At 29.5% G+C, this 17,030-nt stretch overlaps 1 protein-coding gene across 2 annotated transcripts in view; it reads left to right on the forward strand.

The window, feature by feature from the left end:
- The window catches only part of LOC106460234 (ubiquitin-protein ligase E3B-like), a 45,699-nt gene that overhangs the window by 16,870 nt on the left and 11,799 nt on the right, over nucleotides 1-17,030 (forward strand). Inside the window, exons 7-19 of one of the 2 annotated variants that reach the window (XM_022386901.1) lie at nucleotides 1,290-1,389; nucleotides 1,701-1,869; nucleotides 2,878-2,983; nucleotides 4,497-4,617; nucleotides 5,877-5,911; nucleotides 8,596-8,625; nucleotides 9,221-9,333; nucleotides 11,406-11,596; nucleotides 12,140-12,301; nucleotides 14,452-14,623; nucleotides 15,039-15,157; nucleotides 15,436-15,550; nucleotides 16,327-16,426. In XM_022386901.1, coding sequence (XP_022242609.1) covers nucleotides 1,290-1,389; nucleotides 1,701-1,869; nucleotides 2,878-2,983; nucleotides 4,497-4,617; nucleotides 5,877-5,911; nucleotides 8,596-8,625; nucleotides 9,221-9,333; nucleotides 11,406-11,596; nucleotides 12,140-12,301; nucleotides 14,452-14,623; nucleotides 15,039-15,157; nucleotides 15,436-15,550; nucleotides 16,327-16,426 — 1,533 coding nt within the window. The remainder of the gene's footprint in view (nucleotides 1-1,289; nucleotides 1,390-1,700; nucleotides 1,870-2,877; nucleotides 2,984-4,496; nucleotides 4,618-5,876; nucleotides 5,912-8,595; nucleotides 8,626-9,220; nucleotides 9,334-11,405; nucleotides 11,597-12,139; nucleotides 12,302-14,451; nucleotides 14,624-15,038; nucleotides 15,158-15,435; nucleotides 15,551-16,326; nucleotides 16,427-17,030) is intronic. The other variant, XM_022386902.1, reaches the window with a different exon arrangement.

Raw genomic sequence — 17,030 nt, forward strand, 5'->3', positions numbered from 1 at the left:
AAAGGGTAGGTCATGGACGGGAAGACAGTGGAATCAAACCACCAGCAACAAGCCAAAAATTGAAAAGGCAGATCCTAACTGTGAGCTTGTTTAAGAAACCTGTTTTACAAAAGCTTAACCTTTAGAAACCTGTATAATTGTGTAAAGAGCCTGTTTAAAAAAAAGTATATTTGCTCTTCATTTAATATGCAAAGTTCAGTTTGTAGTTGTAGTAGTAGCTGTCATACATGTGCCTTGAAGCATGCACTCATCTTGCCAGTGACACATGAATATTCTTAGTTACAAGGTAAGAATCATCATGCTAGACTGTTAGGTAGAAACTGGGAAACAACAATATTTAAAAGATATACTCATATTTAGTTGTGTAGGACTTAACTAATTATAATATAGCATCTCTGCAAGAGAGAATTCCCTAAAAATAGCTTGTATTTCAATCAAATTCAGCCTCTAATTTGTCAAATTTAGTCTTTATTTCAAAGGTAGGTGGTAGTAAACTCCTGTACAAATTAAAGAATAAAGTGAATAAGGTATAATATTAGCCACTTCAACAACAACTATTATATGGTAACGTTTCTACATTTTTTTTATAAGTGATCACATTTGAATGAGCCAAAACCTTAAGTTGCCAATGAAGTACGTACAGCTTCAGTCCACATGACTCACTGAAAGGGTATATTTTACAGAATTGAGGACAATAAAGACCATTATTTCCTTTATTACAACCATGGTTTCACTGGTACACACATTATCAAATGTAGACTGGACTAGTTAGCTTGTTTAACTAAAGAACTGGGAGTAATTTTGACATTTACCCTGAGTGTGATGAGAATTGAATTGGTCATTTAGAGCTTTGTCTGGATTCATTTATATACATCTGTTTATGTATAGAATTTTAGGTTATTGAGTTTTTTACCTTTTTCACAGCCACATCAATTTTTTTTCCATAGACATTAGCAATCGATGTGTTTGAAGGAAAACAAAGTTTGATAATAAACAAGATTACGACACTTATGACATATAACATTGTTTATTAACAAAAAGGAGACATAGATAAACATTTATTTATTTATGTTTCCTTTTTGTTAATAAACAGTGTTGTATATCACGAGTGTCATAATCTTGTTTATTATCAGACATCTACATATGTTTTAATTAATAGAAAAACACAGCTCTAAATACTTGTAGTACTGTTTAGGTAGTTTAGAAATACTTTATTCTTAAATCAGATTTTATTAAATAGAGCTAGTGATATCATTATAGTTGTGATGTTATTACTTTTATTATTACAGCCTGAAGTGTCCAGAGATACAAAATCGATGATGTTGTATCTACACATGTTGGTAACATTTACTAATACTGCTACTTGGAAAATATTGAAAGAAAAGTCACGTAAGTATAACTGTCATTTTGTATTGTCTTAAAATTGTGTCCCTCTGTTAAAATAAAATACCACATATAAAAATGTGTACCGTGTTAGTTGGAAGACATTGTGCTGTCTTCTTTGTTTTTATGTTAAGATATGTTAATATTTAATGGGTTCTCTTTAATATAACATTTAAACTCTCATGTCGTTCTTCATATGTATTTGTTAATGTTTTTTATTTTCCTTTAACACAATTTTCTGAAACTTGTGTTTGTTTAAACCTTACATCTACTTTTCTACTTATTTAAGGTTGCATTTAATTTTTATTTTCTTTCAGGAGAGTCCTTGAAACCAGCCATGAACCAGCTTTGTAATAATGTTATGGGTCACTTGGTAACAAAAGGAATGTATGCGAGTCTCCAAAAGCTTCTTTACAAAGGCCTAGTACGTTCGAAACCCACATTGAAACGTGCAGCACTGCTAGCAGTTTGCAATCTATCATTAAGGCTAGTGAAGGTTTTTTGTACATCGTTTGTCAAGATCTACATGTAGCATTCTAACTCTACTATGTTTCTTGTATGAAACTGGAATTATCTGTATTTAGATACATTTTTTTAGAGTGATCGCTATGTAATAAATCCTTTCTATTTATGTGGAGATTAACATGTTTCTTACATGATTCAAGGCATTAAATGATATGCATTGTCCATCAGTGACAATTATTCACAAACATGTTTCATTATTTGAAACAGTGCAGTTCTTGTGTTTCAGAGTGTTGTTTCACTTGTTGATAGAAAAATACTTGTAAGTATATTTTTATAGCATAGAAAACAGTACTTCTGTAAACATGACACAACTTAAAATTTCTAAAGTAGTCACTCTAGTTTGATTCATTAACAAACAATCTGAATGACCATCACATGATGGGAAACGATTAATTTTTCTTCTCAATATTATATCTAAGTAAATGTTTTACAAACATTTTTTCTAAAAATTAATTATAATATAGTAATAATATATGTATGGAGAATGATTATCCTATTTCTAGTTTATCATGAAAATAAAATTTTTTGTATGTATTTGGTAATTTTTTTAAAGTATTGCTTGATTAGCAATTTGGCTTCTGGTGTGTCTTGAAACATGCGAAAAAACTGACTCTCAAAGACATATTCCTATTTGGTCAACTTTATGACCCTGCAAATTATTAATTGTGATTGTAAAGGCAGTGAATTGTATTCTGAATTTCAGGATCTTCTCTTCAGACTGTCTTCTTGGTTTTTGTTTTGTTAGTCTGCTGGGATTTAATTTGTGCATTTTCAAAATTGAAATGTGCTACAGATAAAACATGCAGGTTATTATAAAATTGTAGCCAAGGGTTCTGATTAGACAAAATTGGTGATGTTGAAAATTAGAAGTTGAAGTGAAAATATTTGTTTTTCATAAAAGTTTTAAATTGTAAGTGAATATGAGGTTTTAGAGGATTATTATCACTATAATTTTATTTCTATGTTTAGGACACTTACAGCATATCAGTTCTCCAACAACTACATGAACTTGTTCCTTCTTCACATTCTGTCAATACCAGCTTTTGTGTACCATTTAACCAACATATCACCCGAGGTAAGATCTTCTAGCATAAAATACATTTTAAACAATCTTGTAGTACCAGAATGTACCATAAGTTTCCACCCCTTTAGTTAAAAAGTAAAAATTTTCAAAATTATGTTGTTTTTCATAGTTCACAAGATAGAACCCAACAATGTTCAGATAAGTTTCTAACTTTCACTTTCATTAAGGGATGAAATAATTTAACTGAAGATTAAGTAACCAGTTTGTCTGATTCTATTATGGTAATAAAATCCTTGTTTTTAATTAACAAGCTGAGTTATTTTTGTCAGTGAATCAGATAATAGATGCATGTGGACTTGACCTTGATCTTCACTGCCCTTGGCCAGCTGATTTAACAAGCAACAATCACTTTTTTATGTGTCAAGAATTTGAGAGTTTATTGACATATTTAAAACAGTGTTGAGGCTTAGGAGAGCAAATGTAACGTAGATCTTGCAGAGATTTGACATAAGGATTACAAAAATTTTGCATAGTGTTCACATATAGTATCAGAGATGAAAGCAGATGTGACGTAGATCTTACAGAGATTTGGCCTAACAATTTTATGCAGTATTTACACAGAGTATTGGAGATTTTGACATATGACTAAAACAATATTTTTACAGTTTTTCCCTAGCTTCTATTTGTATGAAAGTACTGTACAGTTCTCTCTTTCAATTTAGTATATTTTTCTATTGTTTTACACTCCAAGAACTATTCCTCTCTTGACATTAGTTAACTTTCTTTCTTATTTGTGTGGGCACCACTTGGTTTTTGCCTGTAATTTAATTAGGTTGTTTACATTCATCATGACCAAACCATATACGAGTTCCTTCACAAGATAGTGGATCTTAGGTTTGTATTTAAAGTACAGATAATTTTGTAGTGAAATCCAAGTTCACAAAGGTTAAATCCTAGATTAAGTTACAGGGAGGGAAGAACCTGCACCAGCAAGAGTTCATTTGTCTATTAAAGTCTTTTTTGCTCTTTCTAGTCCCACACTCTTTTTTTTTATGCACAGATACAAGATCACTTGCCCTGCTGTTTGTTGTGTTGTAGTGCATTATTATTTGTATATTAAAGTATAAGGCTGTCATTAAAAGTTTGTTCTTTGTATAAATTTGTGTCTTGTCCCATCTCTTTCTCTGTGAACCAACTATCACAACTCATTGGGAAATATACAACCAAGCCCGAGATTTGAGAATCTCCAGTAATTACCAAACCTAACTTTTCTCCTTTGCTAGTCATCCATGAGATACCACAGTCTTAAAAACTTATAAAATTTACTGTATTATACAGTTTGAATTATTTTATCACACAGAACAATATTGAAGTTTTTTTCTTAAAAAATATTTCTATGTATTCCACTAAAGTTTGTACAGAGTTTTAAATGTGAAATGACAGTTTTTTCATTTCCTCTCTAAGTATAAGGAATTGTTTTTAAATGAATTAATACTTGAACATTGTTAATGTTTCCATTCCAACAGCTTTTTAAGACTAATATTCTTAACTTTTTAATCAACAGTGTGTCACTTTCTTGATGAATCATGATATTTTAAAGAAGTCATTACAGCTTCTCTCAACTGAACAGAACACCAGAGTTATTTTTAATGCTCTTGAAGGCAGCTATGCCCTTTGTCTACTAGGTACGTGTTGTGCTTATGAAACCAAATAAAATGGCTGCTTTTCAGTATTCTAAGTTAGTTTGTTATATATATTTTTTTTTAATTAAAGACTTAAACTTATTGCATATGTTATCGTTGAAAAGTTTTAATTTGCCACTCCAAACCCTAATTACATATGTATATACATATTTATTGTTCAATTTATTATGGGGATTTATTAAGCTTGTAGTACATCAGGGTAGATTTGCTGTAAAGGAATAAGTCAAGAAAACTGGATAAAAGAAAAACATGAGAAAGCCACATATTTTTTGTACTGTAAATGAACAATCTTGTTAAAGCTTTAGTAATAAGGTTTACCACATACATTATTGAGTTATAGTTTATACTGTTTAGTTTGTGTGAAGAAAGAAAATCTAACATCATAAACCAATAAATAGAGCACATTACGATTCCTTTAACAAAAATAATTTTGCTCAGTTCAACGTTGTGTTTTGAAGCTGAAATCAACTAAATGAAAAGCAAAATAATTGAACAAAATGAAAAATTATTTGTAATTTAAAAATGTCTCTTTTTGTTTTAAACTTAAATTTATATCAAAAGTAAAAAAAAAACTATATTAAGCTGTCATTAGTTCCTTCAGATTTGAGGTAACTCCAAACTTAAAACTCATTCACTGGCATAAAGAGCTTTAAGTTTTAATTCATCAGTCTCATTAATTAATAATATTTACATGTTTAAGCTAGAATATAAAATTAATTAAAGATAACTTTCAAATTAATGCTGAAACTCAATTTGATTAAATAGGTGTAGTCGCTAGTGGTCCATTAGAAATTTTGTTTAAAGTTTTTTATTATATCATTTCACCATTTATATGTTTGACAGGAATTGAAATAAACAAATAATAAATAAAGTAGAGTCATTGTGTTGGTTTAAGTGAAAATTATAAAATTGAAAGTTACCCAATTAAATCTGTCTTTCTGAAGTTAAAACAAAACTAAGTAAGTACTTAGTTACACTTGTGGCTGCTTATTTTGTTATCGTTTGTGTTAGTGAGTGAAATATTATTTATATCATTAGATTAAAATCCACTTGTTTTTAGTATAAAAGGCTTAACAAATGTTCAAAATATGAAATATTTCCATGACTAAACTTGAAAATTAGCTTAAAAGGCTATTATAGCTCCATTTTTTTCCAGCAACTGATCATCTACATTTATGAAAACAAAATGGTCTGTTTCTGTTAGCATAAATAATGGGGGTTTTATCTTATTTTCTTCTTAGCAAATCTTATAAACTTGGCAAACAAAGATCTGGAGGTAAGTAGAATCTGAGTATAGTGGTGAAGAGTAATTAGTGTACAAATATTGAAATAAGTACATGTTCCTGGATACTATTTGCTAGTTTATACATTTCTTGTATTTTTTAATACAATTGATCTACATAGATATGAAAAACATTTCAATACATGTAGTAGTGTTAGAAAAAGAATTTTCTTAAATTTATTTATTGTATGATTGACAAAAATCAGACATCTTATATTTTCATGTAGATGGAAAACAAAGCTAAAATATTCACACATCAGCACAGATATTAATACTTTAAAAAAACGATGTAAGCTCATCCAACCTGTGAGTGACCGTTAGAGAAGAGGAATCTTAAAAAACAGGTTTTATGCAGAAATTATAAATATAAAAGTGTAGAAAAGTAGTATACAATCCAGTTGTATGTTGTGGTGGATGTTAAACTAAAAATATAATACACAGTGTGAAATCATGGTTTTGTTTGCAATTGATACTTTTAACTCTTTTTTTTTTTTGAGACCCAGGTGTGTTGATTCAATGCACACGTTGTATGAGTTCATTTTATTGAAAGAAGAAAACTCCTCAATGAAATAGTTTGAAACTTCAGAATTACTTTCTACAGATTATGTAGCTTTGGCAGATAAACTATTTTATTTTTATATGTGACATTTGTATGAATTTGTAACTTTGAACTTTTAAAAAATTTATTGTGATGTTTTTATTTAAGAAACAATTTAAAATGGTTAACTTTCTCATAGACCTTAATTACTGGTTTTTATATCTACCTATATTCTTTTAAACTTCTGTATAAAGAACTGTGAATTTTATATTTGTTTTGATTTTTAAAACAAGGTACAAAATTTGGTAGTATTTATAATAACTTTTAAACCTTATTTATATATTTGTTTTTACATTTCTTTTTGACGTTTTTCTTTGCCCATTGCAGTAGTTTCTTAGGCTGATAAAACTAATGCAAACAAGGCTTAACACACTAGCCTTGTCAATGAAATTAAACTTGATATGGTTGAGAGCAAAATTATTTTACTAAGCCTACCTCATCTTGTTCCACAAAATATTTTCTTGTCATATCATAATTAAATAAAGTATGAAATGATAAAGCAAGCTTTTTGCAAGCTTTAAAAGAAATTGTAGTGGAAGTTGTTCACTAGTAACTTATCTTCTAGCAACATATCACCAAATTAAGCATTTCACACTTTCTTCTTACCTCTGTGCAAATTGCTACTGAACTGAAAGTGGTATATTTTTTACAGTTCAAGCAAACAGAAAAAAGAACTTTTATGACATGTTTAGATCAGTATCCTATGACTTCTTGAATTTGAGATATAGACAATGGCATCACACTACGATAACAAGTTTGAGAAACAGTGATTGGCTAAAAATTGATAAAACTACACTTGTATTCAAGTTACGAGGACAGATTAATGCTATTTTGTTCAAAACTATTATGACTTTCTTCCTTAGAGCCACGAGCGACATACTCTGGCAATTCTCAACCAGTAACGATATCATTGAGAGCTTACTGAAGTCAGTCTAAAATCAAAATTTGTAATTTTCTTTATTTTTATATATAGAATTAAGTAACTAAAAAAAAATTTTAAGGAGTAAATTTCAACTTCAAAATGTTTTAATCTGTATGTGTAGAAATTACTTTAAGTTTATTTTCTATAATCTTTTTAATCCAGTGGTGCAATTTTGCCCTCAGGGTAGGCTTCACACATCAAGGCATTGAAAAATTAAAATTTCTCATAAAATGAGTTGAAATCCTTAAAAGAAGTATATGAAGCTGCCAATTCTTGAAACTTGTATTTTAAAGCTTACTTAAATTTTCACAATTTTATGAAAAATTGTAAACTGAGGGTATGAATTCTCTGCATGAATTATGAGCGTTAACACTGAGGCTTGTTTATTTCAATAGATCACATCTGTAATATTATTTATTTATTTTTTTCATAAAGCTTCAGTTAAACAACTATGTAAAAGACATTTGATGGTGATTCTTAGTAAGTGGCTTAAAAGGTTTTACAAAATAATACTGTAAGCTTGAAACATTAGTAAATATATATAATAGTTGAAAAATAACTTTTAGATAAAATTGTGAGAAGTAGAACCTAAAATTACATTTTGAATATAATATGCATTGCTGCACCTATATTAAATTTTTAACAGTTTGTTGTATAATAAGTAAACTGAGTTAGTCCCACAGATATGGTGAAAATTGTACAAACTTTTCTGAACTATCAAAGAAGAAGAATTGGTTGTGGTAGATTGGTTTTAATGTCCGTGATTAGGAAGCATTATAACAAGAAACATATGCAATAATCAATATGAAAATACTCATGGAATTAAATAGACCAAATTTGAGGTGTTTTAGGAGAGAAATAGCTCAGCAGTTGGAAATTGTTAGTCCAAACAAAAAATAAGTGTGTGTTTTGTTTTATTTTAATTATAGCAAAAACCAACTGAGGTGTAACTACAGCATTAATAAGCTCAAGCACATTAATTTCTCATAGGTGTTTTTATTAAAGTTTTGACATCGTCTAACTGTGTAAAACCCAAGACATGATTATTTGTGTGTGTTGTGCCGAGTAGGTAAAAAAATTTTCAAAGGTCAAAATGTATGCTGAAATGTTTGATAAGAATTAAACATTTTGAAGCTGTTTTAATTTTCTTTATTTTAGAGTCTTTCCCCAAATATCCTGGATTTTGTTGTAAGTACTCGTGTCATTTTTCTTTGAATTTTTAACCAAATTGAGCTGTATTAATGATGAAGATTTGTATAAAATGTATTTTCTATTCATCTCAAAGTTGCAAAAATGGTAGTCTTCAAAAACTGAAGAACAGTTACAGCCATAATTCACATATGTTAAAAAAAAAATCACTTGAAGGATAATCTGTTGAATAATCTATAATGGATATTCTAATAGTTATAGGCTTATAAGTTTACCAAATTACAAGTGCATTCCGAGTGATTTGTTTATTCTAAAGTTTTTCTAACTTTGACTTGATTTTTGTCTAAGATCTGATGTGTTTATAATATACAGTGTACTGTTTATTAATTGATGTTGTTATTTTGCACGGATGTATTATATGTACAGTTCTAACAGGCACAAATGTGATCTGTAATTAATTTTAGATTTTTTCCTACACATTTGAGATTAGATTTATGGACATATTCCAACACAAACATGGTGTTCACAAAGTTAAATAACAAAATTATTCTTACAAAACTTTTTCTGTCATGATATTTGTTAAACACATCTTATAGAAGAATTATGTTACTTATGTATAATTCTATGTTTGCAGAATGTTGTCACTCGTCTGATTGAAAGTTGCCAGAAATATGTAGTCAATAAACAGTCCAATTTGACTCATTGGCATCCTATTTTGGGTTGGTTTGCTCAGACAATAGATCGAGGGTAAGTGCACATTAAAAGTTCCTCTTATGATAATGGATCCTAAATTGAACACATTGTATAAAATTTCGTTTTGGTACTTATTTTTTAAGTGCTTATGTTAGCAATATGTATTATCTGAACTAGGATGTAATTAACTGAAAATTTTAATAAACTGTATGGTTGAAATTAATGCATCATCATCATGCTGTCTGTATTGCTTAAAATGTTCTACATGTTTTCGTTTTTTTAATTTATGTTTAATTGATAATATTGTTTTAACTGCAAATCAAGTGACATTAATTTAGTATAGCTTTATTAGAGAACTGAAAACAATTAGCAAAGTTGTTCCATTTAAGTGTAATATTTTGAGTAGAACTCTTGTAATTAGGTATGTAAGTATTTTGTATATATAAGACTATAAATTGAACTTTTCCTTGAAAATGTTTGTAGATTAAGTAATAATGAATATTATAGAAATTACAATACCCCTTTATACTAAGTATCTGGAAAGTTAAACATTAAAATTGCTAAAGGCTTGAATGATCTTACCAAAGGTTCCGTGAAAAGTTACAAACACAGTTTTGCTCATTTTAAACTTGTAAGTTTAGAAATTAATCATTTATAAATTTTAATTGTAAATTCAAGTTACTGTTTTAAAATTTTTCTAAAATTAATAAGCTATTGTCAATTTTATACAAAAGACTTCCTAAATTTATCTTACCTTCTTTGTCAAACTTTATTCAAGTAGTTTGTTTTATTAAGATGTTTTTTTCTTTATAAAACATCTTTATATTTTTGTCTTTAGCAACAGTTCTAAGATTTCACTGACAAGTTTCAGGACATCTAAAGAAACAACTTTTACTAGAATGTTTGTTTTTAAGTCAAAGTATATATATTGTTGATTATATATTAAGTTGTAATTATATCATATATAATAATATTTTTTTCTTATGTGTCCTTTTACCTGGCCAGGTGGTTAGGGCACTTGACTTGTAATCTGAGGGTCGTGAGTTCGAGTCCCTGTCTCACCAAACATGCTCACCCTTTCAGCTGTGGGGGCATTATAATGTGATGGACAATCACACTATTTGTTGGTAAAAGAGTAGCCCAAGTGTTGGTGGTGGGTGGTGATGACTAGCTGCCTTCCTTCTAGTCATTCATTTCTAAATTAGGGATGGCTAGCATAGATAGCCTTCATGTAACCTTGCATGAAATTCAAAACAAGCAATTCATTTTATTACATTATGTGCGAAAAACTTTGGTAGATACTTAGTGATTATTTTCTGCATTTATCAAAAGGGAAAAAAATGAATTGGAATTCCTGTGGAAAACAAGAAAATTTAGATCATGTTACACAGCTAAATTAGGGATGGCTAGTGCAGATAACCCTCATGTAGCTTTCTCCGAATTCAAAACAAAACAAACCCAATCCTTACAACGGTCTTTCCAACATTACAATATGCATTATAAACACACTACTTACCTATACTGGATTAATACAAGATTATTGTAAGGACAAACAAGTGATATCAAGATTTATTAAGTTCAACAGAGGATTAGGTTTAGACCAGTGTCATACAACAGCAAAGAGTTTTTGTAATAATGGGAGTGTTTAATGTATTAAGTTCATATCGTAATTGTCTGAAATGTATCATTTGATTTTCATAAAAAAGATTATAAGTAAAGCAACAGTATGTGAAATATTTTGGATGTTTTTTATACATTAAAAACAGAAATAATTAACTCCTACACTTTTTAAGTTTAAAATGTCTTTTGATTCTGTAAGATTAGGACTTCAGGTGGGCTAGAACTAATTTAGCAGCTTTAATAGTTTATCGAGTAATTGTGTGTTAGTTCTGACTTTTACATTTCCATGTGGAGACGTTTTTTAGTAATTGTTTTTTACATAATCCATCTCTTCAAAATATTCGGTATTATTAAACTTAACAGGCTTATTTTTGAATATAGCAAAAATAATGAAATTATGTTGAACAAAAAAAAGGTACACATTTAATCTTGTTATCATTATATTTATAAACTGTGTAATTTTACCGACAACCAGCAACTCATGTATTCATGTTTTATGTTTTTAGTCTTCATGAGTCACTAGTGTATGTAAAAATACAACTTCAACTACTGTGGAGTGGATCTTTTGTCAAGATGCTCTTTGCTGGGTTGTTTGAGAGTCTAGCAGCCACAAGGTCAGTGGAGGCAACTCCCACAACGTCTCAACCTAGCTCACCAAATAGATCAACTAGTACGTGTTCTGCAACTCCTTGCTCAGGTCTATATTCTGAGTAATTACTGAAACTCATAGTATGAGCATGTTATCTAAATCTATTCCTTGATCTGTATTTCAGTTGAATTCAGATCATTGTTTATAAAATTCACGTGATTAAAACTCAGAGTAGGTGATTTCAAAACTGTTTCTGGCTTTCTGCCTTGTTACTAGAAGTTTTGTTAAATATGGAAATCTCTACATAACACATTTAAGTTCAATACACAATATAGTGTTTATAACTGGGAATTTTTAAAGACTTAACTGTGCTTTTCCACATCAACTTTATTATGATAATAAACTTCACCACCGAGATTAGAAATATCTCATTACTGTTACCACAATAATATATGGAATATGAAGTTATATTAAAATTGAATTACTTTGTGTAAAATATTTGAGAAAGCCACAATCTCTGAAACGTAGGCAACTTATCTCGCATATGTTATATTTAACATAATTAAATATTGCCATAAGATTTCTTCTCAGTATTGTTATCCAAAATATCTGTGTGTATGTTAGATCTCATACATTCCCTCTGTCTTTAAGGTTTACTGAAGAAAGCCTTTGAGAGAGCTTCATCTGGAAGATCCAATTCGGTTAAGTACAAAAGACTTGGAAGTCCAGAGACGACTATAGTAGCAATGTCTTGTTGTTTATATGAGACAGCACTAGCTACACTTAGACAAATGAGACTAGACATTCTTACTGGTAAGAATTAAATATAGAAGGGGTATAATAAAACTAAACAGAATTTGCAATTGTTAAGGTTCCATGTAAAGATACTGCTAATTTTGGTGCTGTCAATAAAAAAATAAAATTAGTTTATGGCAGGAACATAGCTTTGCAAGTCTACACACAATGAATACTTCAAGGGAGGTATTTTACAGATTTTGTTTTTTAATTCTTGTTGTTGTGAATGGTTTGTAAATTATCTTGAACTGGACTTTTCAACACATAATTGGTAGACTAGCATCTCTTTACCTTAATTGTTACACATAGACTGTTTCTTGAAAAAATGCTAAAAGAGCTCTTTAATTTTTGTTTAATAATATTGCTTTCAAGGGGCATTTAGGTTTCATATTTCCACACGACCACCAGAACAAAAATCCTCAAAACTCAATTCACAAACACATTTAAGACTAATACACCAAACAACAACACAACATTACACTGCGGTTTTACATTTATCCCTGAGATTGGCTCAAAAATAATCAACACTTGGAGAAAACTTGCCATCAAATATAAAATTCCTGTTGATGTCAAATTCACCGAAAGTCCCGTCCCGGCACTAAACTAAAATCATTATTAACTAAAATTACATAAAATCACACAATTACAACATCATTTATAAAATAACATGCAATAACTATCCAGAATTTTATATCGGAGAAACAGGTAGAAAATTGGAAACCAAATATACTGAACATAATAAGAAACCCTCCCATGTTTACCACCATTGCAACTCAAAAAAACCACAGTACATCCATACAAAACACTGTAATTTTAAACAAAGAACCTAACATTAATAAACGCAATGTAAAAGAAGCTATCTTAATTGAAGAAAACAGTTTCATTCTAAATCAACACCCTGAGGTACCAAGATACCTATATTAGACTGTGAAGCAATATTCGATCGTGTGATCTCTTTGTTCTATACTGTATATATATATACTCATGTATCTCTGTAAACTACTTGTACCTGAGGATGACAAAATCTTGTCGAAACGTCGTACATTTATAATAAAGTTTTTTTCATTACCTAGTCAAGCCTTCTCAAAACCTTTAGGTTTCATATTTGTTTTCCTGGAAATTCCTCTTCCTCAATTTTAGTAATGAAAAAGTTAAAGAGACTGAGTTATTAATCTGAAAAACAGATTTATAAAGCCATGAAAATAGTTAAAATATCTGGCCATGTGAACACTAGAGCTATATCAGTGAAATACCAATCATTTAGCAGATTACTTCAAATGTAATGTTGTACTTCCAGTAAAACTGAAAACAGTTTTTTTTGCAATAGTAATAACCAACAGGTTAGACTCAATTAGCTGTATTTTTTGGCAAAAGTTGGAATACTGTGGTAATATCTAAGGATTTTTATTTTCAAATATGATATAATGAATGAATTTTGTACATAGCATATGAATTATAAGATCATCATCTGCAATAGTTTACATTAATGTAGCACTTTTCTAATTACACAATTAAGTTTTATATTTTAGATATCATTTTTTGTCATGTTATTAACAGCCCTACTCTTAAAGAATACCTATGAAATGTTAAAATGTATGCACATTACCCATATCAAATTTGCATAAATAACCTAACAATTAATTGTTTTATGTTAAAGGTAGTTATGAACCTGTTAAAAGAAAAACAAGTGCTCGTGGGAAAGTGGGATGTAATTTAAAATATGAATATTTTGCCGAGTCAGTACTAAAAAAGAATTATAATCTTTAAGCATTTGCACATAAGTATGAAAAAAATGATAGCATAAATTCACTGCATTATCAATGTAACATTTCGTACTTTGCAAATTAATCAGGATATCAAAACATTCACAGTTTGTGCCATTAGGCTTACTGAATGATGTGTAATTTAGGTTCCTTTGTTCGTGTATAAGTAGACTACCTGATTAGCCAGGATTATGTTAGTAAGCGACCGTCAATCTCTAAATTAAATCTTAAGTTCAGTTACATTTTAACTGAAATAATAAACAAACAGCCCCACTATAATAAACATAAAAAAAAACTTGTTTACTTCTAAGTAATTTCAGTTTGTAACGTATCTTTTACTTGTTAAGCACTATCAGTTGTTCGCACAGAACACTTCAAAATGTGTTGTTTTTGTATTATTTATAGGACTGTGTTATCAAGACATTGTGTTGTCAAATCTGTGGAAATTCATATGTAGTTTGGGACCTGGTGGAGGCCTAAAATCATTTCTTGATCATCTAGCTATCACATCTAAGATATGTACACCTGAATTGCAGATACTTATTTTATTCTGTGACTGTGCTACTCATCTCATCACGTGAGTCTTCCAGTTATTTAACTTCTGTTCTGATATGTTAGCTGGTGATGCACTAACTTTATACCACAGTGCACAGTTTTGTATTACTGAGTATAAACAGTATGAACATGTTTATTCAAAGTGTAGTTTGTTTGCAAAATATTTTCAGCCAGGTTATTCAATGACGGTGTAACAATATCTGAAGTAACCCGTTCATTTAGCGTCACCTTGACTCTGAATATCACAAATAATAAAAGTAATTTTAATTCCATACACACACACACACAAATCTAGAAGTTTTTGTACATTTGTGGTTCTTCAACTTTAAAGCATATGATTAGTTTGTTATATATATATATATATCATTCATTCTGTATAATGGTCAAGAAATGGGTTTGTGTCAGAAACATTTTTTTTTCTGATATAATCACTTTAGGATACTGGATGACATGGAGATGTATGATCAACAGAAACCTTTCAAACTAGAAGAACTAACTGCCATTTCTGCCTTTCTCAACCAATTAGTCTTCAAACTGGTGTGGAACAATTTAATTGGTGAGTAAAATTACTGAAAATGAAAGTGGAAACCATGTCTAAAAATTATGTTCTGAACAACTGAAGGATGTATAATACTGGTACTCTTTTGATACATTTTTAATGGGCATTTGAAGTTTAATCATATATACAAAAAACGTTTTTCAATAAGTACAATTATGAATCACCTGTACATTTAATATAAAAGTTTACAGTTTGTAGATTTATAATATCTGTGTAAGATATATATTCCAGTTTTAAGTTATCCTTAATACCAAAATGAAGTGGTTACTTTATAGATCTAAAAACCAACAACAGTAATTATCTACTCAACTCAGCACATACGCTGTTAATGTTGCTGTACAAGCGTGATTGTCGACGTCCATATACTTCTCCAGATCATTGGCTTATCAAGTGAGTAACTCGTGTTCAGTTTAAGTTTAAGTTTGCTCATTGATTGACTATTAAAGTATGTAGCTTTTTTTTTTTAATGTTTAATGTAAAAATAAACTTTGATAAACTTTATTATTTCTGTATGATGAATTAAACTCTGGGTTGAACAGTTACAATGAAATTGTAAGTTTGGTTCAATCTTCATGCTTGTGTTCTTGTTTCATTTTATGACTATAGGCTAATGTTAATGAGAGCAAGTTTGTAATAATATATATGAAAGGGTATTTTTATTTGTGTTCGTTACAGAAGCAGTAACTGTTACACTAACATGCAGTTGCTTTCACAGATGTATATATAAACAAAATAAAAATTATTGAAAAAATTTATGTGAATTATTAAAAGCACTGCTTATCCAATCCATTTAAAAACAAAAAAGATTAGCATTTGAAATCCAGAAAGAATGAAAAATCAAATCTTTGTGACCACTTTAGTTGCTTATTTTTATAATAATTTCCTTGCTTACAAATGATTCTATCCTTTGTAATTACAACTAGTGTTATCAGTTAGACATTGTGATAAAAAATAGAACTGCTATGTCTTTCATGTAATAATTACATTTCCAAATGAGTTGTTGTAGTCAATTTTCCATGCAGTTGGATCAGAGTTCACCCACAAACAGTTTATATGCATTGATGAGTATACATTTGTTCATAACAGAAAGAAGATATATGTGCTGGTTTTTATTAGCTTAAAGTAGTGACTATTACAGTACTGTCCAATTTTTGTAACTGTTTTAGAGATATCCGTGTAAGCAACTTCATGAGTGATTTGGAGAAAGGAAAGAAAGCTGCTCAGGTCCTGATGCAGAGAGTTCCACACATAATTCCACATAAAGAGGTATATTTAGCATAGCTTTTGGTGTGAATATTAAGTAGTTCCACATAAAGAGGTATATTTAGCATAGCTTTTGGTGTGAATATTAAGTAGTTCCACACATAATTCCACATAAAGAGGTATATTTAGCATAGCTTTTGGTGTGAATATTAAGTAGTTCCACACATAATTCCACATAAAGAGGTATATTTAGCATAGCTTTTGGTGTGAATATTAAGTAGTTCCACACACAATTCCACATAAAAATGTATATTTAGCATAGCTTTTGGTGTGAATATTAAGTAGTTCCACACATAATTCCCCATAAAGAGGTATATTTAGCACAGCTTTTGGTGTGAATATTAAGTAGTTCCACACATAATTTAGCATAGCTTTTGGTGTGAATATTAAATAGTTCCACACATAATTTAGCATAGCTTTTGGTGTGAATATTAAATAGTTCCACACATAATTCCCCATAAAGAGGTATCTTTAGCATAGCATTTGGTATGAATATTAAGTAGTACCACACACAGTTCTGCATAAAATGGTATATTTAGCATAGCTTTTGGTGTGAATGTTAAGTAGTTCCACACATAATTCCACATAAATGGTATATTTAGCATAG

The sequence above is a fragment of the Limulus polyphemus genome, unplaced genomic scaffold, assembly GCF_000517525.1.
Source record: "Limulus polyphemus unplaced genomic scaffold, Limulus_polyphemus-2.1.2 Scaffold732, whole genome shotgun sequence".
Taxonomy (NCBI): Eukaryota; Metazoa; Arthropoda; class Merostomata; order Xiphosura; family Limulidae; genus Limulus; species Limulus polyphemus.